The 24,197-nt window shown below is 41.4% G+C and overlaps 1 protein-coding gene across 1 annotated transcript in view; it reads right to left on the reverse strand.

Annotated features, from left to right (window-relative positions):
• Window positions 1-3,811: 3,811 nt before the first annotated feature.
• Window positions 3,812-24,197, reverse strand: part of bckdhb (branched chain keto acid dehydrogenase E1 subunit beta) — a 55,081-nt gene continuing 34,695 nt past the window's right edge. Inside the window, exons 9-11 of the mRNA XM_073485789.1 lie at window positions 17,172-17,258; window positions 6,689-6,840; window positions 3,812-4,286 (exon numbers count right to left, since the gene is read on the reverse strand). Of these exons, the coding sequence (XP_073341890.1) occupies window positions 6,700-6,840; window positions 17,172-17,258 (228 nt within the window). The 3' untranslated portion in view covers window positions 3,812-4,286; window positions 6,689-6,699. The remainder of the gene's footprint in view (window positions 4,287-6,688; window positions 6,841-17,171; window positions 17,259-24,197) is intronic.

Raw genomic sequence — 24,197 nt, forward strand, 5'->3', positions numbered from 1 at the left:
AGAGCTAGTATTTGTTGTGTAACATGTTTTCATTTAGTGATGCATAACTTTGAAAACACATACAAATAAATTAGCTTATTTGGAATTTACGAGGAGCAGATGGTGCGGCTTACTGAGGATTTCTCTGCCATGCTAACGAGAGGTGACTTTTTGATTTGAAACGAGTGACAAAGCCGGCGCCAGCAGTCATTACTGCAGGCATGTCCAACATGAATCTTGTCATGTAAACCTGAACTGTCAAAAGCTGTGTCTGTGATATGGTGTTTGCCGTTTCCCAAGTTTTTCTTATCTGTGAAAATGAGCATGTTTGTCAGGAATGAGTTTCTAATTCAATTATTGCAACAATGTAAGAAAAGGGCAAGCAACCTTCAGTGATGCTGAACTGAAATGAACTGATCCGGTATCAAACAAGAATTTTTTGTGTCCGCCACGCATCATTTAATTTACCGTCGTCATAATTTTAACCTCAGGACAAACTCTCCCAGGCTGTATTATTATAATTAGCTATCAAAATATTCAAAGGATTTTTTATAAAATCATAGCAGGGCCACATTACAGGCCAAGCGGTTCTATAATCTTCAGTAATCTTTGGTTGTATGGTTCGACATCCACCAGAGATTCCTCACCCCCTGTAGCTTCACGTCGTGACCTACCACCCCTGATTTTAGCGTTTCATGTAAATATAGTGTGTAATGACACACTGTCAGAGCACAGATGCTATTATGGCCTTCCTACCAAGCAGAGGTCATCCTTGCCACCCCGCCCAAAAGAGGGGCCGCCTCACCACCGTGGTTAAAGGCCCTGCTTTCACCCAGACCAAAATGACAGACGGGACTTTATCTTTACATTTCGACCAGGGTTTGCGGTGGAGAGCGCTGAGAATCCTATCTGAAACTTTACAAGGATTTAGCAGATACTCGCCGATTAGTGGAATTGTTTCAATTTTTTCTTCACAGGCTAAACCATCTGAGTCTTTGCCCTCTTTGGCCTGTGACTGCTGATCGTGGGTGCTGTAAACTGCCCAAATGTTACGATAGGTGAGATGGAGTCCAACATATCATTTGTGTACGATTATGAGAAGCGGGGAGAGAGCGTTTGGTGCAGAGGCATGCATCTAATACATTCCACCTTTGAGCCAGTCCATAAAAGACATTTACAAATGCCTCCCTTTGAAAGTTCAGATGTTGATCGGCTGTTTATGCACTGCAGAAAAGAGGCCTGCTCATTGTTACTGTCACGTACAACAGTTCAGTTATATCACAACCGTTCCAAATGTATTTATTATTACAAGCCACACGTCAAAATACATGCTGCCAACTGGTTTCATTTAGCAGCAGAGTGTATTATTTGGATAAAACAAAAAGTTTTCTTCAACTGCACACAAAGCTGTTTCCATCACTTTCACAAATTGTTTAGAAAGCGACATATTGGAAGCAGTTGCACCAAAAAATGGGCACGTCGCGCACACTGCAGCACACATCTTGATCTCTATACTTTAAAAATGTTTCCAAATAACACAAAGAAATAGCCAAAAGTACAAACTGTGTAATGTTCGTGATTTTATCAGAAGATGATCCAGATGGCTGCGTTACATCAAAAGCATAGGACTCTCTGGTGTCCAGATACTGTCAGGACACATTTGCACTGTACTCCTCTGCTCTTCAAAAGCCCAGCGTGTGTCACAGGGGAAACATCGCTCTGTTCATTTATTAGTCCCACTTTGAAGTCCTTCTTACCTTTCTCCTAAACTCCACTGATGGGTTGAGTTCAGTGCTTCAGACAAATTAAAAGCAAAGACCTTGAGGCATGGGGCCATGCTAGTCTAGCTGGTCCGTCTTTTGCCTCCACTGTAAACGTTTCATTAGCGAGCTGATTATTCTTTCCCCACAGGCTTAGACCTGCGTGAAGAGTGATTGACCATCAGGCAGCAAACACAGTACACAGTGAGGGTAAGCAATGAGAGGGCTGTCAAAACTACATCAACAACAACTAGTGTGCTTGTTTGTGGGTTGTCAAATGAACATGTGAGAAATGACTGACACATGGAGAAAATAAGCAAAACCACAATAAGTCCTCTTAGGTTTACATTTCACGAGATGGCACTTTCCACTTGTTTATATTTTCTTGTATGCAGTCAGTGTGTGGTTAAAAATGTGCAGGAGACCCCAGAAGAAGAATGACATGGCGGTAATACTTAGTGGCTTGAGGTGATTGGATGATTTTCCAGTAAGATGAACCAGCACAGAAAGAAAAAAGATGAGTATGGGAATAAACAGTAGTTGTTAAAACAGTAATTGTAAAGCTAATCTGTAAGTGTAAACGTTTAAATTAAAGTCATTTGGATGTGATACTCATTAGATCCTAATTCTACCACATTACACATGCATTACTCGGGCAACAGTCTTCTAACGTCAGCCATGAGAACCTTGTAAAGTGAAAATATCTTACAACAATGTTGTGTTTACAGCTTGTGTTGCTGTTTCATTACATGTTAACACTAACTGATATAATTAAATGCAAAATAAAACCTAGCTCTATAAAGCTTTTATCCCCTCTAGCAACACCTACAGATACAATTGTGAACTTTGTACACAAATTATAAAATAGTTTGGTTAAAATGAGTGGACATTCATGGACCCAGAAGATAAACCCTGATGAGCCTGTTAAATATCATCTGCTTCTACATGCTTTATAACAGAATCCAAGATTACAGAATACAGAAAGATTATGACATTTGTTTTGCTTTACACTTTTCATGCTCCCCAAAGTAACTCATGTCTGACGGTTCTTAACGGCCGTTTAGCTTCAACTTTGCTGTAAATGATCATGATCCAAACAGGATCAACCTCTACCGAATTTGGGTATTTTGGACCACCTTTCTTACAGGCTTTCCAAGACATTTCAGAGCACATTCATAGTCTCCAGAGGAGGAGTCCTTTGGATTTTTTGGATTCTATGACTTGCTCTCTGAGGTCAAACTTAAAATGTTTTGCTCCCTTCTAAGATTATCACAACTGTCAGTATTTACCCACTCCATCTAATTCAGCCACAGTGTGAGGAATGCTGCAGCCTCAAGAGGTTAGCATGCTTTACACTTTTACTCTTGGGTTTTCCCTGCACACACGAGCTGTCAGAGTGGTGGAGCAGTTATGGATGCCATCGTTTCTCGCCAGTGTCTCCTAATGGAGGCCTGGGCAGATCTCCAACTCCTGACAGGCAGTTTTCAATATCATTTAGTTAACAGTAACCTAGGATTCATTATTCTCAGGAACGTGCAATAAAAGGACACGGGGCTCCAACAATGGCCCTGACTGATTCCATGGCTCTCCATATCAAAATTTTAGATGGCAAGAGATGGACAAGAAGTTTAACAAGGAACGACAGTTTCTGATGGAAGCACTGATAAAATGGAAAGGTCTTAAAACTTTACAATAGGACAAAAGTTCATACAGTGGCCATGATGTAGAATTCTATGATTTTTCCGCAGTTGTACGATTTTACATCTTTAGATCAAAGTGCTTTTGTAACTGAGATAAGTTCTTCTGTTTGGCCTTCAGAATGCACAGGGTGAGCAGCTGGCCAAGAAATCAAAAGTGAATGTAATAAATGTGCTCAACAAGTTGTAAAATGTGTCTTGGAACTGTAAAATTCCCAGACTTCATCAGAAGATTTATCAAATGTGCAGACTTTGCCAGTGAGGTATACATTTCTCTTGATCCCATGACCAGCTGTAACCCCCTGGGTAGCGTTTTGCTGCCAAAATAACACAGTAAAATACAAACAAATTCAAAGTAATGCAAATCACCAAACATAAAGTTTTCACCAATTCTAGTTTATTTTCCTTAAAAACCAAAGGTCCATTATATTAGTACAATACGGGCCAGTTCATGTCAAACTAAATAAAGATTAGAGCAGGGCTAAACACAGTCAATCAAAAGTAACAGCACAGAAAGGCAGACAGTCATAAATTCAACCAAATAATCCCCACAGTATCCACCTCTTACCTCAGAGGAAATGAAATTATGTGCGTTATGTTGATTCTAAAGTAGATTTTCATCACAGAGAGCAGATGAAGTTATTTTCCCCTTGCAACAGAATGAAGTTCCCTGATCCAGAGGTACTGTAACAGTCTTTTAGCTGGGGGACACAGGGACATGGAGCCCATCTGGATACTGCTTCCTGATTGGATGGTCAACAAAGTGTCTTTTCCTGGCTGCTCTCCACTGATTGGATGAATGGAGAGGAAAAGGAGCGAGTGTGGAGCTCAGGGCGACCAGAAGTTGGCTCTGGAAGAGGAGAGAGGTTCAATAAGTCAACTTCCACAGTGGATGGCAGATGAGGAGGAAAAGTAGAGCTGGATGGAGATGGTGTTTTATGTATTTTATTATTGACTGTTCGCATTTTATTAATCCATGCCAACATCTTAACGGTCATTACTCAAGACGACACTGACAAAGTGATCTTTGGTGCAAAGGCTCAGAGACAGAAAACTGCAGCTCAGCTCAGCTCTCTGTCTCTGTTGAGACAGAGCAAAGCCAGAAATCTGGGTGTAATCATCGATGGTTATCTAAATTTTAAAACCGCATCAATCATTTCACAAGATCAGCTTTCTCTCAAAACTAAGAGGCCTTCTATCAAAATCACACTTGCAGAAATTAATCCATGCATTCATAACAGAGATTAGACTACTGTAATGATGTGTTCACGGCCCACCCAAATTCAATGAATTCAAAATGTGGCTGCATGCTTTGTCACCAGAACTCAAAAGTCGGAACACATTACACCTGCTCTTAGATCTCTGCATCGACTCCCCGTCAAAACTAGAATTGACTTTAAGATTCTGCTCACGGCTTACAAAGCCTTGCACCTCATTATATAAGAGACATGCTAATTAAATACAAAACGGCAAGAACTCTCTGGTCCACAGGCAGTGGTCTCTTAACCTTCAACACCTGTTGATATGCATATTTATCCACTGCACTTGCACTTCTATAAATGTATTGTCACTTCATTTAAAGCACATTGTGATGCCACGTGTATGAAATGTGCTTTATAAAGTATAAAGTTTTGCTTGACTTGACAATTCAAAAGAGATTTCAGAAGAGTCTGAAACACTGACTGTGCCATCTCAAAGGATTATTCAACACCTCTGCACCCAATGAAAGACAATAACAAGCCTCCAGAGTGAGATAGCAGTATGAGGTTACACAACCTAATGGGGCATATCCGTGACATGTTGGCCCTGTTAACACTTGGCACTAAAATTCAGTCTTGGGTGGTCTGATTACAAGTCGGCAGCTCTAAATGCAGGTGTGAATCCACCCAAAACAGATGCTGTGGAATCCTCTGAACACTCAGGCTTTACATTCAGAGACTATAGTGCAGGTGAAGCATGTAAACATAAACACATCCCTTCTAGGCTCACTGAAGGCTTTATAGGTTTGAGTGATATATGAAAACTTTATTAGGGCTTATGTCACTGTGAAGAACTGATCGAGGGTGGCAACAAACCATTTTTATCATTTAACCGACAAATCTATATAAAAAAGTGATCATAATTTGCTTTTTTTCTGTCGATGGTTTACTGTCACAGAAGACAAAAACAAACAAACAAACCAAAAATAAAGCCACAATAGCTCTAGATCCTCGGCTTGACTCATTGCCCAGTCACACTCCAGTCACACCTGAGCAAGGTATCTAGCCAACATTAATTCCAATCTGCATTAAGGTGCCAAGCTAGCTAAGCTGATCTTATATTATGCAGAAGTAAGATGGACAGGTATGTTAGACAGGTAGGTTCATGTTAAATCAAAACACGGGTAACAGCCTTGTTTCCACTGTGAACTTGTAGTCCCAGAAACTACTTTTAAAAAGGAACCAAAAAAAACAACAATTTCAGTCTGTTGCTATTGTGGTTGGTGGCGACTACACAACAACAATGATATTGATCTTTGTTAGTCCATCCGGAGGTCCCTGCGGTTCCTTCAAAGTTTCCTCGTCCCAGGGCAAAGTTCCTGCAGTGTAAATCTGGCTGAAGTTTGTAACTGAGATGGACTCAATCATGACATAATGACGGTTTAAATATGTACTCTTCAGTGCAGGAACAGCATTAATTCATTTTATTTTGTGTTATTTTGCTTAATTTTGAATTGTATTTGAATTTTCCATCTTATATAAACCCTTTAATGGTGCACTAAAGCCCTCAGTGTTGGCTTCTGGACAACATGTTGCAGAATCCTGAATCATTATTATATTATTCACTGCAGGCGGCTAAATAGAAAGTCAATGTCAGTAAATTGTTTTAAAGCATTTACAGTTTTAAGTCTATATACAAGTGCAAAAGTGCATTATCTTCTATATAACACTATGTCTGAATAGGCCCTGGAGTGTATATTACCCTGTGATGTGTGAATAAGATTAAACTATATGTCTGATGAAGGTTACATTAAACTCAAGTAACACAGTCTGTAGGAAAAGAAAACACAAAATGCGATTAAATTGTCTCTCTAATGATGACTGTTACTGATGGCAGGTTATATTTTTCATGTCTTCGCACCTACATTACTGGAATATATAATGCAGATTACAGGGGAATTGTTGACAGGCCTTAATATACATTAAGTGTTTGGAAATTACGCAATGTCTCTTCGTCAATTTCCTTCAAGGGAAGCTGTCAGATCTTTCCTACCTGACAGGGGCTCAGTAGTTGATCATCCTCTTGATTGCATCAAAGCACTTCCACTTGTCTGGGATGTAGAAGGGTTCAAAGATGTGAGGGAAGGGGGTGTCGTAACCACAGACCCTACTGATGGGAGCCTCCAGGTTGAGGAAGCACTCCTCCTGTAAGGATAAAGAAAAACACAGAAAAGGACAAACAGTCATTATAGGTTGAATGCTGTCAGTTCTCAAACGTCATTTACTGGACAGGGAAGCCACGCTAACATGTTTGGACTGCAAAAGCCCTGATCCTTAAATGTTTGATACTTTTATAAAAACAGACGGCTTCACATAGGCTGCTGCATGTCAGTATGTTCAGACAAGATATGATTTATTGGAGGAAACAAGTACAAAACTGTTTCTTCAGAACAGATTAAACAACATGTCAAATCAATTCTATTTTTAATGCCAAATATGATTTATATGCTTAAAGCCCAAATGGTTCATTCAGGGTTATCAGTGCAGGCCAGTGTTCAGGCAATCTGAGTTCAAAACAAGCCGTGACTTGTGTCTCTATATTGGCTTGTGACCTCTTCCCATGGAGACAAAGCAGAATGAAGTTGGCCAAAACACTCCAAATGGGACAAACCCCCTGATGAGTTAAATGAACACACTTGGACGCGTGCACACAGATTTGCAGAAACAGACCTGAAGTACCCTCTTTCAGATTAAATGGACCTGCAAACAACTCAAGCAACCAAAACAAAAGCACCCCTCGTTGACTCCGAGGAAGTTGCAACAGCACCCTCTTTGTGCATGGCCTGCACACACAGAATGGATTTTGACCTGGATTTTGTGACACCGACAACATCACCATCCATGTAATCACACAATACCGATGCGCCAACTGGCTGCCATGAAGCAGTTTGGCATTTGGCAGGGCAGGACTTGTATGTTTCACACTATGTTTTTCATTTCTTATAAAACCTCTGGCAGAGTCTAGGGGGAATGTCAGACTTGATGAGGAGCCTTTTGTGCTTTGGTACTTTTACAGCCTGTAAAAATGCAACACAACAAGACTGTGAGGCTTTATTTAGGCACAGTGGTGCTGTGAGATAAATGGGAATGTCAGCATGCTAGCATGCTCACAATGACAATGCTAAAGTGCTGATGTTTGGTAGGTATAATGTTTGCCATACGCACCATCTTAGTTTGTGTGTTAGCATGCTGACATTAGTCAATTCCTCATTCACCAAAGTAATCCTTTCAGTAGATGTTGAGATGTTTCACTATGAAGTGATAAAGGAGAACTTTTGGTGGCACAAGATGTAAAGTCAGAGAATCAACAAAGTTATTAGAATTAATTCTCTGGGCATCGTGACAATCTGTACCAGATTTCATGAAAATCCAGTTTTTGAGATATGTCAGTGGTTACCTTGTGAGGGAGCTGGATGCGCAAGATGACGGATCTCGTAAAGACATTTTGCCAGACATCGTTTAGCCGCTGGGTGTTTTTTTTTTACGTGTTTCCCCTGGTTTCCACCTGTTAATCTAAACATGTATTTGCCAACTATTTATAATCATATCAATACTACTATTAAGCATTGTGATTGAGATCCTGACCCACCTGGCTGGCTCTCACTTGCGGAGAGTGATGCTATTTTCTGCGAGGAAGTTCACTGAAGTCACGGTTTGGAGGGCTAACTGTCACGGTGACTTTTGCTCCTTAAATTTGGTGATTTCTTTCTATTCAAGCTGCCAGAGACAGTAATTACAACAACACAATTGTCGAAGGTGACAAGGACATGGTGAGTTAAAGTTTTTGCTCGAAATTACATCACATCATCACCGCGAGTAAACAATGGGGGCCATCTGGCTCTTGCTGCCGGGGACAGACGCTGTTTTTTGGCCTGAAATGTGTCGAAAAGTCGGCAGGACAGACAGGGCGACAGTATAAATTTGGTATTTTTTTCCTCACATAAGATGCCAAAGACACAACCTGCTACCACATGACTGTTGTTTGGTCTTGTAACGTTGCTTTGTGGGTTGAAGTGTGGGACATTTCTCCTTTATTTGATGAGTGAAGGATCTGTTTAGTTGTCAGACTGTGAATGCCATCAGACCATCACACCACTGTCCCGCACTGCCTGCTTACCCTTTAACACAGACGTTGTTTCGCCTCTGTTACTACCTATGCTGGCGGATCAGAGGCCGAATGAAACTGAGCCCCCATTTCACCTCTAACTTTCATACAGACGGCCAGGCAGAATATCGGCACAAAATACCCACCATGAAATGGCAGTGGAAATGGGGCTTCAGATTAGTTGAAGCTGGCCTGTGATGGGGGGTGATAGATAGATGGTTCATCCAATCACATGCCAATTATTCTTCTGAAAGTGCCTGCCCTTGCCAGGTTACAAAAGTAGTGTACAAAAATCAACCAACATTGCCATCAATAGCACCACGTCTTTAGCATGGCTAAAATATCAAGCACATAATACTAAGACCACCATTTAACAGGGTGCTCAAATTATTGCCCTTTTGCACACAAAATGGTGACTAAAACAAGGTTAAAATCGGTCAAATCATCATTCAAATCTTAAAAGCCACAAAAAGCCAGTGAAAAGAGGCCAGCCCAGTAGTCGCGAGGTCTTTCATTTTGGTGCCAGAGAGAATGAAACCCAAAAAAACAGTTGCTCTACGCTGCTGGCACTGTTATCTGACTGGCAGCTTGACTCCTTTCCCCCACGCGCTTGCAGTCTGCTCCACCCGCATAATTAACTGTGATTAGCTTTAATGAATGTACACTGAATGGAGACAACTAGTTCAACAAACCCTCCTTTCCTCTTCACTGCTCTGTTTCCCCTTTCCTTGTGGACGTCAGAACAACCTGAGAGATAGAGATTCTCTCCAACAGGCTGCGGCACATCCTGACAACAGACACTTGTACTACTGATGATGTGAAAGCCAAATCTTGGCTTTATCCATTTTTTTCTCCTTTTTTTCCTTAAGCAGATTGCATTCATGTGCTGACAAATGTCCATGGCCTTAGGGTCTATGAAGCTCATTCAAAGTCAGTTGCGTATTAAAAAATGTGTATGTGAACAGAGAAAAAAAGAGGTTCTGAATTGTGAAAAGCTCATTCTTTGAAAACAAAGACTGCTGTGGACTGCTGGCATGTTCTGTGGTTCTGTTCACATAGCCTCTAGTGCGCTACACCATGACTATGTCAAAGGTTTCTTTGGGTCATGATCTTCAGCAGTGGATAGTGATTGAAAGACTGAGTATGCTCACGAAGTCAAAAAAACGTTCAGTCTTGTTTTAACAATCGTTTAACATCATTAATGCATGCCATACCTGGCAGCTTACAAAGGTAACTGGTGTTTTCTTGGGCAAAGTTCAGTCTCATCTACTGAAAACATACAAACTTGGGAATGTTGAAGTTGGACAGGAGTGTACATGAATAGATGAAGCCTGGAGCAAAGCTGGATATGGATGTCATCCTCTTTGAATTCACAGGCAGTTGAAAGGCCCAGGCATTACACTAACAGATCAACACATGATCACAGCATCTCTAAAAGTTTGCTTCTGTGCAGGCTTGAAAAACTTCCTTCCAATGACCCCAAATAATGCCAAACGGTGTGTCTTGCTTTCTTTTCATCTCAGTGTATTTGTGAAAGTGACAATGTGATCCATCAAGATTACAACCTCAAAAATCTATTCTCTGCCCAACTACAGACAACCAGTCAGACAGTACCAGGGAGTTTGCTCTTTTGTCTGGATCACATCTGTAATCTCCTCTAAATACATTTACTGGAAGTGGGAGAAAAAGTACAGCAGTCTGCCTGCCTGCCACCACAGCTGGACAGAAAATGGCCACACAACTCAGATTTCATTCAAATCAGTGTTTATCTTTCGAGAAGTGCATCATTATATGTAATATCCTTGAATGTCAGAATGAAAATATGTCAAACTGGGAGTGCCAAAACGTCTGCATCCTGCAGTGGCACAGGATTCCAAAATACCTCTCAGCAGGGGCTCAGAGTCGCAGATGATAGTGTCTCCTGTCACACAAGAATCAGTTTGTCAGAAACACCCGCAGATTGGGGGTTGTAGTCAGACGGGTGGGAAAGTGCCAATAACACTTGCTATATCAGCTAAGAAAGAAAACACCAGGTCTCCAAACCAGCTTGATTTCAAACTGAAACAGGTTTTAATTCTTCAACATGTTTTCAAACCTCTCTAAATGATGTTAAGATCAAACAGCACTCATCACTAACAGCCTGTATTAGATAGCCTGAGGGAATCGTCAGCTAATTTATCTCTTCTTATCTTCATAAAAGCTACAACAACAGGCTAAATGCATGTTTCCCCACACATGGACTTTTATATTTGACGACCCATTTTAGCATTTTATATTCTTTTTTTATCCGTCCAAGAGATTGATGCCATCCAAGATTGATTAATTACCAGACAATCTGCCTCTCCCATCTACTGTCAATCACACATGCTTTGCAGGGAGTGAGACGATCTTTGGTATTACATCCCTCCTGTAAACATTGTGATGTGATTGTAATGCGACCTCTCCAATTTAATGTAGGCTTACCTATGCCGTTGTTTTGTACAGACTTGTAAGTGCACCTGGTTGTTGCGATGTCTTTATGTTAATGTTAATTTTGATTGGCTACACAATTAACAACAAGCTTCCTCCACAAGCCACTCAACTGCTCTTATGACAACGAAATTACAGACGAAACGTGAGATGTGTTTTTTGGCCGTCTTTATCAAACATACTGCTGAAAGCAGATAACGCTGCTGGGAGGGAGAAAACAGAAAGGACAAAGAAACAGAGGTAATGCAAGACCAGTGTGTGTTCATTAAGGTGGGTGATTAAAACCACACTATGTAATGTAGGCTAACTCTTAAAGCCATTCTGAAGAAAGATGAGTTTCATTCTCAGGTCTCGAACATTTCCTACAGCTGCAGCTTCACATTAAAAGCATTTAACTGGTGAAACGTGAGTTGACTTTTATTTTGAAGTAGGCTAATCACAGGAAATGCTATGTGTTCAGTTAGCACCGCTATCTTTAATCAAAAATGCATCTACAGAGCAAAACAACAGCCATTTTTGACATTTGTTGACAGCAGATCAGGGAGCAGTTTTATACCTTCTTTGGGAGTAAGACGGAGCAGTTAGATGGAGCGCTACAGACGACAGGCTTCACCAACAACTTCTCAGGCAACCAACTCCTTTTCCCTTATTAACGTTATGAAGTTCCCTATTGGCATTGGGTTTTATTCCGAAATATTGCTGAACAGGAGGTTTTGCTTTTGACAACAAATCCTCTGGCATCGTCTTGTCCGTCAACTGTCCTTACTCTCATCATGTTACAAGTTAAATGTGTCTCCGGCTACTCTGTGCTGTGACACTGCTGCTGGTCCTGTTGCTGCACGGAGTCCGGACTCCTGTGGCAGATTGTAATCGCAGCGTCCGTCGTCCGACTAAGTATAGATTTTTAAAAATAGCAAAAACATATAGGGTTTGGTGGCCAAGTAATGTTATCAGTGTATACCCAACCACAGTGTAACAGAGGGAACATCGAGTACCGTGGCATGCCTAATTGATTTGATTTTATGTTCATCTTGAGGATCATAACTTTATGATTAATGAAGCTGTCTCTCCAATTCTCATCCAGTCAGTAATCTTTTCTGACATGTGATGAGCTCTTATTGGCGTGATAGTGCCATCAGAATGAAGTGTTTTTTCACATTCAGATGTGTCTCAAGGCCATTTTTGCAGAACATGAAGTCCAGACAAAAGATCTGCATTTCTCTATCTTAGACATTCAGTATGTCAAAAGACTTTGAGTGAAAATGACATTGAACTCAACAGATAAAATGTCATCGGACTTGCATTAGCAATTTTAGTTTCGAAGTTGAGAAATGACTACACAACACCCTGCAGTTATATGAAGGTAAGACATGGCTAATGAGTCAATCAGGCTTGAGGCTACTGAGCAACTGATGGGAACAAGCATTAGCAGACCACCATTATATAACCTCCATATCCCCCTTCCCCAAGGTGGTGGTACCTGTATCCAATTCTCCAGTCTTTTAAAGGAGTCCTCGTATATAAATACTGTCCTTTGAAGGCAGTTTAGTGTATCCCCGATGGAGAAGGACTTTAACAGTTAAGCATGAGGCCCCAGGCCTTGAACCTACTCTGCTTCTCATTTAGACGAGCCTGACAGGCAACCTGTAGTCGAATTCTGATTCAGAGGGCATTTATGGCAGAAAACATGCGAGTCTTTATCTTAAGCTAACAATAACTTGGCCAGAGTGGAGTCGGTAGTCTTTGAACCATGTCCTAGATCAGTACCACAACTCAGTGGGGATTGCTGGGTTGGATGTTGGTTTAAATTACACACAAATAATGGAAAGTGCTACCAGTGAAATTAGAGCCAGCCAATCCAAGGGCCACACGGACAACTCTGAGACCCCCTGAGTTACAGAGCTATATGATTCAATGCAGTGTGATTATATGGTTGTGTGCAAAAAAACTGTAGTTAAGGCAACTTTAGTTACAAAACCACCATATTTAATATTGTACTGTACATTGAGCACGTTATTGGCACTTTTTTCTAATTGTTCTAAGCAGCCAAGGCTTTCTGTGAAACATGAATGGAAAAAGTCTTGGAATCTGAATCAACTACAGTCAAGCTGGTCATGGTTTGGAGACTTGAAGGAAGGATTGGACTCACCATTTCTCTCTGTGCATCCCTGAGGTCCATGAAGCATTGTCTTCAGCCACATCTTATTCACCCTGCTCTTTCCTAGCAGCCTAACACTTGAAATAAGGCCAGCCAGTGACACATTATTAAATCACTAAGGCAGAAGCCAAAGCTTGACAAAGGAAATTTGCCAAGTCTCACCAAACTCTCCTCTGTTCTTTCACCAACAGAGAAAATCAAATCCATAAATGGATTTTTCATGGATGGATTGTATCTGAAGCCATCATCTCCAGATGCAATGAAAGTACACCCAGTACCTAGAATATGACAGCTAAACTGACAGATATCTGTTTGTCCCTTGACTTGGTGCCTGGGATAGGCGCACTAGTTAACAAGGATGTGTGGTACAAATAAGATCCATACTGCTGTGGATTAGTATGAATCTGACTTCAATAACCTGAAACCTGAGATGCTATTCTAGTTGATGAGGACCCGTGACTCAGAATCTCCGTGCTAACAGCTGTACTTTTACCAGCGTCAGTTCCCATGATCAAAGCCGATTAGGAATGCACGATCAACTTATAATTAGCATTTTGTTTCGTTTGTTCTCCGAGTTAGCAACATAAACTGCGTCAAACCAGGCATTCATGACTTGATCTAAAGCTGCGTTGCACCAGAGGTTCCCAACGTAGGTGCCTTCAGGACAGGTTAAGGGTGGCACAAGATTTATCATATTATTCTTCATTTCAATGAGTTTTTATAAATGTTTCACCACATTCAAATCTGCTTCATTCACATTGACTAAGTGTTTAAACTAATACATCTCAACCCTCAACAAAGTCTTACAGTACTGAATCCAAGCCCACCACACAAAACAAAAAAAAAACATTAATAAAGCTCCTCATTTTCCACTTTGTTGACACTACGTTAAAAAGGTATGGATTCTAGGTCTGAAACAATTAGTCTATCAACAAACAATTATCAAAACAGTTGCCAGTTAAGTAACTTTTCAACCAATGAGTTCAATAGATCAGATTTCTCCATTGCAAGGATTTGCTTTTCCTTGTCTTATGTGATCTTAATGAATATCTTTGGGTTTAGCACTGTGGGTTTGCTGGAACACGTGAACATCACCTTGAGCATTTTTCACTATTTCCTAAATTTTACAGCCGAAATGATTAATTGATTATTGGTCACAATCATATTCTATGTTGTGCTGTCTGTATCAAGACAAAAAATTCAATAAATGTTTTCTCCTTCCTTCAGAGCAGTGAGACAAAATCCTGACCATGATATTCTCCTGGGTGAGAAACTGATGATTCCCTTTTTCTCTCCAGAAACGTGCAACCCTTAAGAGTAGCCCACACCACATCCCAGTTATTTTCTGGTGAGTCACTGAAATTGCAACCTCACTCTACTATCTGGAAAGAGTTAAAACAACGCTCCACCCAAAGTCTCATCTCCTTGGGTATCAACCACTCACCCCCTGTGGAATTGAAAGATGTTTTCTAAATGTTTGATTCAGTTTGGTCCTTTGCAAAAAGTGGCAACTGTAGTCAGCATGAATTCACAGTGGTTACAATGGATTCCAATGATGACCCAGTTTCATGGTGAAGGAAAAACAATCAAAACAGCCACAAAATCCCCTCGAACCACTCAAGCAGCCAAATCCACTTCTCCTCTGTTCATCAATATGCTTATTATATACCAAACTATACCAACTTTGATCTGAATCTTCACTCACTAAGAGGACTGGCTGAAGGGGTGCTGTGGGCCGTCATACATTTTATTTGTGAGGAAGCTATAACAAGCATATCCCTTTCTCTTTGAGGAAGGAATATCTGTAATATAATGTAGTGTGATGGAGGCCCGTAGGTCAAGCTGCATCCCTTTAAAACACAACTATCAACAAGTTTATGGTTTTCTTTCCAGTGAGTGTATCCAAATAGCCTGAGGCCACATGAAAACTGCAGATCAATGCAATCAGTGAACACACCAACAACTTACATCACCCGTACACAATGTGGAAACATGGAAATGAGGGGGATGACTCACTGACCATTTAAGCCCTCCCTGACAGAGGGAGAGAGCAACATCTGACCGACAGTAAACGAGCAGAGGATCGATTGGTTTTACTGCTTCAGCTCTGAGTTCATGCACATTAACAAGAAACCAGCTCCAGGTAACACACACAGTGTCGTGCGTACAATTAGCCCGATGACCTTTGAGGAGGTGGGTACAAATGGGAGAGTTGTCATTGTTGAAACACAAATTGTTCACCGAGTGCAGAGTGGTACTCACTGCTAAGAGCTTCACCCCACATACCGAAGATAATTATCTCACCACGCACAAATAGATGTAATTAGTATGATGGGAAGGGGATAACTTCTCATTTACTCATGCATCACACTTCTATGTCTCTGGCATGTCTTGCTTACAGTGTCCAGGCCTTTGGTATTGTCAGTAACAAGCAATATTTCATAAACCTTATATGGGTAGTTAGACCCACTGTATCAACAATCTCAACACAACTGTTGAGACTGAAGCTGCTCCGTTTAAGAAACTAATTACTCCCCAAGAATTCGTTTGATCCATTGGCTGTTTTTGCTTAGTTTTAACTCCCTTTTGTTTAGAGGCTTTTAGCAAGGTCTCTTACTTTGCAGAAAAGGTTGGGATTCACAGAAATTTTGCATGCCAGCGATACAATACATTTTATAGGACATTGTTTATGACAAAATGTAATAATGCAATTTAAAATAGTTTTTTTTTTTTGCCTGCATGTCTACAGGTTTTCAACACGGGGCAAATGTCTGCATATGAATGGAGGCAGGGAAAGTAACAGTGTTTGAGGGATAAAAGAACCATGTTAATGAGAAAATCTGAGCTTTAGTGCCGTCACACGCTGCCTCACGACTCAATTACGATTCAGCTGTCAACGATTCTAATGCAAAACGATTCTCGATGCATCTCAGTGTATGGCATCCTCAATGATCTATGTTACTGCACGCAGCTACTTTTTCATCATTTAAATTTCCCTTTTATTCAGAAAGTCCTTTCAATAATCAGACTACAGCAGTCTACAAAATAAAAGCTGCAACTCTTCAATACATAAACATTACGAAACAATAATAATAGTGCCGCTCATCCCAGCTTCCAAGTTTGCCTTGTGGCCACCTGCGGTAATGCAGCTAAAAATTCCCCTGCGGCCCAAAAGGCATTTTCCCCATAGGCCGCCATTATAAAAGAGCAATCTATAAAACCGTTAACAGTACACCTTAAACTGCAAATCAGATAAATTTTGACTCTTTCTTTTTCAGGAAAAAGACTCTAGCACACTGTCCACTTCACTTGCAATTAAGTTTATTCGTTCAGGTCATCTGTTACATTATGACAGTGACAGCCAGAGATTATGACAGGAAAGGTTGAATGACATGCAGAAAAGGCCACAGGTTGGATTTGAACGGTGGGCTGCTGGGGCTTGGACACAGCTTTTGTTTATGAGGCGCATGCTCTACCAACCAGCATACACCTGTCCCTTTCACCGCACATATCGTTGCATCACATCTCTCCCTGTGTACCTCCCAGTTTTAAAACCACTGCTGTGGGCCATTCAGTAAAAGGCCATTTTAGCTTTATTACACAGCTGGGGTTTTATTGAAAAAAACATTGCCACCTATTAAGACCAGTACCTTTTAAGAACACAACCCACCCCAGGGAACTACAGATACTAATAAAAGCTCATCAAATACAGTATGTTCTCATACACAGAAAGCACAAACTCACCTGTACTGTGGAGCTGATTTCACCAGCAAAGCCTCCAGTTATTGGAGCCTCATGACTGATGAGCAAACGTCCGGTTTTCACCACTGACTGAAAGACAAAAAGACATACAGATGATCACAGAAGGTTCAGCATTCACTTGATCATTGTACTTGATCATCTCAGTGTATTCTTGTATGTGCAGCCAAGGCTTAATGTAATACACATTTTAAAGAGGTCTGAAGATGAACTCATCCAGACAGTGTCATAATTGCTGGTGGGATAATGGGAAAGGCACCAAAGACTTTAGAAACATGCACTCAAACCGTGTGAAGAAACACTGCAGGGGTGAAATCTAAACTACTGGAGGTGCCATGGTGGTGCCGTACGTGGGCCGGGAGACGGGTGTTACCAACTAAAAAGTGGTTCACATACTGCCTGCTGTGGTATGCTATATCTGCTTACTACCCTCAGACTGCATGTGTGTCTGGCTGCGTCGCTTTGTGTGTGTGTGTGTGCGCGTGTATAAAATGGATATGACACAACAGTATGAGCTGGAGGGCTGATTTAGGCTGGTACACGGGGCCAATGGGACAATCATGGACATTAGAGGTCTCGGACTCCCAGGCATTTGCATTTGGGTTTTCTATAACCTGACATTACTGCAGAAGGATGCCTCTACTCCACCCGTTATCTACCACAGCATAAAACCAATACTATACTATAATCTCATCCACTTGCCACTGGTCCAGACCAAAGCTATGTCTGTTCTCTGCAACTTCAGCAAACCTTTCTGCTCCTCTACCCAGTTGTTGTATTTCTGCTCATTTCCACCAATAAATGGAGCACAACACCTCTGTAACTCAACTCAGAATCATTACCAAAAGGGATGTGCATGTTTTCGCCTGCATTATTTTGAGAATATAAAATTATTCACGGTAATCTATGTATAATTTCTAATATCTATCCATCCATTTTACTCCACTTATACAGGGTCGGGTTGCAGTGGCAGCAGGCTAAGCAGGGTATTCCAGACGTCACTCTCCCAAACAACGACGTAGTTCGTCCTGGGGAATCCCAAGGCAATCCCAGGCAAGATGCGATATGTAATCTCTCCTGTGAGTTCTGGGTCTGCCCCGGGGTCTGCTCCAAAGGGATGTGCCAAGTGGCTGAGCCAAGCCGCCGTACAGAGGAAAATAATTTCAGCTGCCTATATCCACTAGTATTTTTTTTAATTTCTAATGATAAGACAAAAGAAAAAAAAAGATCCTATAGTCATAATGGATATATTCTGACTTGTTGACGTACTGACCTCATACCGTAATGCACACCAACAACAAGCGTGGCTGAAAGCAAGTAACATAGCTACCAGCTCCGCGGTGGAGGACTTTGTTCCAAAAAGGAGCAACTTTAATAGTGTGGATGCTGTTTGGTTACAAAAGATCAGATGCACAACAAATCATGGTAATATGTAAGAAGTGCAAGAAGACTGTAACAACAAAATGGGGCAATAATACAAACTTATTTTACCACCTGAAGCAGAAACACCCAATTAAACAGGGAGAACCAAAAATCCCTTGAAGAGTCCCCAATGCTATTGTACATTCTAATCCAAATATATTTTTTACAATTTTGTCATATTGTCAAAAATATCCTTATCGCAGAAATACTCTGAAATACTGTTATATTATTTTAGAGATCAATATATGTGTGGAGGAGAATCCCCGTGCACTGGATTTCAACTGATACAAAACCACTATACAAAATGCACTCTTTCTCTAAACACAGGGGGCTAAAAATGAGACACCTCTCCCTCAAAGCCACAAACCAAGCCACCAGCCACTGTAACGAAATAACCCACTGCAAATAAGAATCATATGTCCATATGGCAATGTAAATTAGGCCTGACATTCTTTCCCTCAGACAGGACCGTGTAGTATCAAACACAGGGGCATTCTGGGGCTTCGTGCAGATGCTCAACGGGCAAATGTTTACATTGCTGAGGTCCTGGGTTTGGCTGTGAAGCATTAAATAACTGTGGCCAACTGTACCACTATCATAAACTAGTACTGGGGGCTAAATGAAACAGCACTTTGTTACAGTAGGACACTAATATTTGATGAGATGCCAATAATGCCTCTTCCTGGTGGGGCGCTTTTGAGATATTTAGAAGCTGTAATGCAAAGATTCTTTAAAGTTTTTAATGTAGAAAAGCTGAACGCAATGCTCAGTCAGGGGCCATCTTCATCCAGTTGAGTTGAATGAGTTCAGTGTGCAAAAATCACTGATTATATGACACCATCTTCAGGAATGTGGAAGTTAATAACAACACTGGAAGACAATAACAACAGTTGGCAATCTACACAGTGAGGAGGAATCAAGCGAGGGGTTGAGAGGAGGGCGATGTCTTGATATGACATGTTGCTGTGAGCTTCGCCTTAGCGCCATGACTCATACAGGTGCGGTGCTGCCCAATCTTCTACCCCACCCTGATTCTGAACCCATTCCTCATTTTACACAGACACACACACACACACGCACACATTCTTAACATAACTTCCAATGTACACTGTGACACCAGCATCACCCTGATATCCCTGCTGATCACCTCTCTGAGGGGTGACCCATCATAGTACTCTGACTGCATCAGGAGTGCATTCTTCAGATGCTTTTGACACAAAAGGAGGCTGCCACTGTTTTTACAATATCATGGGATAGAATTTCAGGCTCTGGGGCCTGGGGAAAACTCATGACCCAGTTAATAGACTTGTGACACAACTCTGCAGCATAAACACAAGTGACAGTCCCTGGCATAGAGTCCACTAGCTGGCATGAAGTGGTTCAGTAGGCTATTCTAGAAGTAGTGCTGCATGCCAGGGTATAATATGACAATATGTTTAAAAAAAAAAAGGCAAAATGCAGTAATGTCTGGGACAGCAAAGTGGCAAAAGTGCCCGAGTACAGTAGGTAATGGAGTTCAAATAAGATGAAGTCATTGCATTTCAGTCACAGGCAGAAAAAACACAATACTACACACTGGTACCTTACAAAGAATGAAATTTTCTGATTGTACCATCTCAAAAATCAATTTGTGTGAAAGAAAAACACAAGCAGTTTTATATTTGTCTCTGCTTCAATGTATTTTTGCTTTTGGCATTGGAATAATATTGCTTTAGTTTTAGACTTTTTTGCGAAGCACGATTGTATATCTTAATATTTTGAAATCTTCTCAAAGGCATTTCATAAATGCTAGGACTGGGCAACAGAATCAAATATAATACTTTTGACCAAATACCTTAATATCAATACTGTGACAATATAGTAGAAATAACTGTTGGCACTTGGCAAGTACTAGAACAAGTAGAACATTCTGAATATTTCATCACTTTACTGTAATGCAGCCTTTAAAAACAGGAAGAAACAACACTTTTGACATGGATATAGAAATATACAAATTCAGGAGATATACAGTCCTGATAATAACATAATATTGATATATTGCCAAGCCCTAATTCACAGTCTATACAAAAGGGAAAATTACTTGGCAGCCACCTTGGCACTGCCCCAGGACAGTAATTTTGGGCTAAAAAGACCAGGTCAATATCTAAGTGATGGGGAGAGAGCCAGAACTGCACTTGACGTAAAGGCTACATGCATAGAATCATCATTATATCAGATTTAAAATAAAGTTGGTTAAAAAATCTGCTAAAAAAGCTTGGTGACTTTGAGTGCAGCTCATCCCACCAGAGCACTTGGACATAAGCAAGTTTAATGTCTAATCTTTGCATAACCTCACCTTGCTTGGTAATCCTGTGTATTAGTGTGATATCCTTCTCTTCCACTATTAGTCCATCTGCAGCCACACCAATTCGGTTAAAACTGCCCTGAATCTCAACTGTGTGCTCCCGTCAATGGAACAACGCGTTTGGCTGATATCGTTCCCGGTTCGTCTGCTATAACGCAGCAAATTGGCTTTTTAGGGGATGGGGCGGGATATCAGTTTCTGACTTTTCTATTCAGAATGCCTTCAGTGGTCTGTTTCCTCTTTTAATGTCTCTCAGAAAATGGCTTCTGTTGTCAGATTGCTCCTACTCATGGCTGGCCTCACACCTCAACTGTCAAACTCATTCGACTCACCTCACTGCCAGAGGTTCAATTACACCGTTTCAAGAGACAAGAAAACAACCACCAACACAGAGTCCTTTTTACATCTCTGACAGGACGCTTTGACAGCACTCTAACTTCTACATAGTAATTGTGGCCATAGCCTTTAACCCAGATGCTTCCGGTTGTTGGATGGGTTTTCAGGAGAGAGAACTATCCACTCTCATTGTGCGGTTTGACCCTTTTCTCAAAAGTCATCTAGCCATCTTATTTGCCCATGACAGCCACCTTTCATGTTGGGAAAATTGTAACTCAGAACGGGGGCAAGCCATTACATTTGAGACAGCGGTGGAGCCACAGGAAGTGCATCCGTAACTGTAAGATGATCAGTTAGATGGATCCAAGGGAAGAAATGATATGCCCTGAGTGAGGACAGGACAGTTATATATGTCATGAATCTTTTGAGACAACCTCAAGAGGACATGCTGGCAGGTAGGTTAGTGTTAGGGTTTTTACATAACGGACTCGTACCTGATGAGCTCATTACTGAGTGGCTCATCTCCTCTGAATCAAATAGCATTCTCTTACCAAGATATGAGCATTGAGAAGAGGTTGATTACAGGGAATGACAAACTATGCAGCAATATATAAAGTAGATATAACTGACAGTGGACAAGTGTAGACGATCTACAAAGAGACTCCAAAAAATGGAAGGTGAGGATAGAACCTTGAACTGTCCTGGAAGCGTCAGGCTGAAACACGTCCTTAATATGGGTTCAGTTTAAAAAATGGGTCTTTTCCATACACATGTGCTGGCTTGGCTTGACTTAGTTTTACTTGGTGCGTCAGCCCAGGGCTGCAGGGATCTGCTTCTCCAATAAAACAGGGCTACAGGTTTTAAGGTGTTTCTTTAACTAATGATGCACTTTTCTTGAGTCAAAGACGTTTAAAAGCAGTAGGTTGATCAATGGCTATGCCTAGAGGCCAGATGAGCAGCTGTAAATACTCTTCCTCCCTGCAGTATTATTAAAGCATCGCTGCTAACAAAGCCCCACGAATTCAGTAATATGAACATTTAATTTCCTATAAATTTCTCACAGTTAAAGTGTAAACTGAATTTAAAAACCCAAAGATTTAGTTCAGAAGCCACAAAAGTACTGTGAGCTGAACACACAGAGACTTTAAAAAAACATCTTCCTCTCTGGGCTCTACCAACGACATTGTCACAACCCAGGCCTGTCTGAGGGGGATAAGGGGGATAGTCACGGATTGGTTACAGTCGCGAGACGTCAATGCAACTTGCTTAGAGGCGGATCAGGCGCGCTTCAGTCCTACTCCGGAGAGGTTTCATCTTGAGTGTACAACTTGGCGCAGTTAAATTGGTTATGGAAACTCAAATCAGCAAGGCCAAAAGTGCCAATGGAAAAGCCACAATAGATCCTGTCCGGCTAGTGAGGCAGAGCTCTTTCAAAAACTAGCCAATGTCAAAAAGGAGTTTTTACTGTAATAATAGCTGTGGGGTAATGAGTGATGACAAATGGATTTCCCTGAAAATACCGGATTGGGAAACTGATGAAATAAGTGCAAATGAGAAAGTGGAGTTGCAATTCCAGCAAATAAAAAGCCGATTTGTGTTGCAATATATCTTATGGTTTGTGTAATTCTATTTTGATTTCTTCTCTGATTCCTCCACTTTACTGTAGAATATTCTTGGACTAAGTCAAGCATCAATTTTGAATGTTTCCTTACACTGTCTAGCTTCTGAGAGAAGCCAATAATCTCCAAGGAAGTCAGCCTATAAATTAGTCAACTTATCATTTACTACTTAAATTTTCCCAGACAATAATTACATGACAAAACAAGCATACACGCCCGGAGCCCCGCTTGATTTAAGTTCCAGCTAGGACACTTTGGCATCACCTCAGGGACACCAGTTTATGTTTGCCAACAGAAGTCTGAGTAGATAAACTTCCTGAATAAATAAACCTGAATGGCTACTCAGGTTAAAGATTCAATCTGGTAGGAAAATACAGTATTTGGGGCCAGACTTAAGCAGCTGGCTACCATTCACACCGACATTAGATTGTACCCTTCACCGAGTTAATGGAATATTTGAGGTCAATTACTGTTCTGTATTTATCAAGGCAGCATCTCACTTCTGTATGCTGCTGCCTTGATACATCCGCCACCCTGCTGTGGCCGGGCTCCGAGTCAAAACGAGGTCTCCTGGTTGGTGGCGGCTGGTGGTAGTTGGGCTGGGCGACAGCTCTGGTGGCTGCAACTTTACTACTCATTGTGCTCCAGGGCTGTCATTAGATGCCGAAGTCGTTCCGCTGGCTGCAGGGGAAATGTCATGTTTACTGCCATTCCCATACACACCCAAACCTAATGAGCAGCGTGGAGCTCGTCCTCCGGCTCTCGCTTCGTCCTCGCTACAATCTGTCTCTTCCTTCATCGGACTCCTTCCTTCTTGACTTCATCGATCCTCTGTGCTGCGGTTCATCTCATCTTCGTCATCCTCACTCCCTCCATCCATCCATCCCTCAAACCATCCATTTACCCTTCTCTGCTTTCATGAAGCCTGTGCACTCAGTCCCGCTCCCCACTATGTGGCCTCACCACTCAGAGGCTGGCGGCCAATGACCTGGCATGGCCTCAGAGGCTAGGGTCAGCGCTGTCACTCTCCCATGGCATATACACTCAGACAAATAAGCAGATGGGGGCCCCACAAACACATGTGCATGCAAGCCACACAGCTACATATGCACGTGGATATAGTGTGTGCCAGTACACACCCACACGTGCAGACACGCACAGCTTTTCATACGCCGTCGATTCAGGATTGATTGATTTACATTTTTTGACAGTGAGTTCCTTTCACAAGTTGCCTCCGGCTGCCGATGTCATTGTGGAATTTGAGGTGTCACCTCATTGACAAGGTGACAT

The sequence above is a fragment of the Pagrus major genome, chromosome 17 (genome assembly GCF_040436345.1).
Source record: "Pagrus major chromosome 17, Pma_NU_1.0".
In the NCBI taxonomy this organism is placed as follows: Eukaryota; Metazoa; Chordata; class Actinopteri; order Spariformes; family Sparidae; genus Pagrus; species Pagrus major.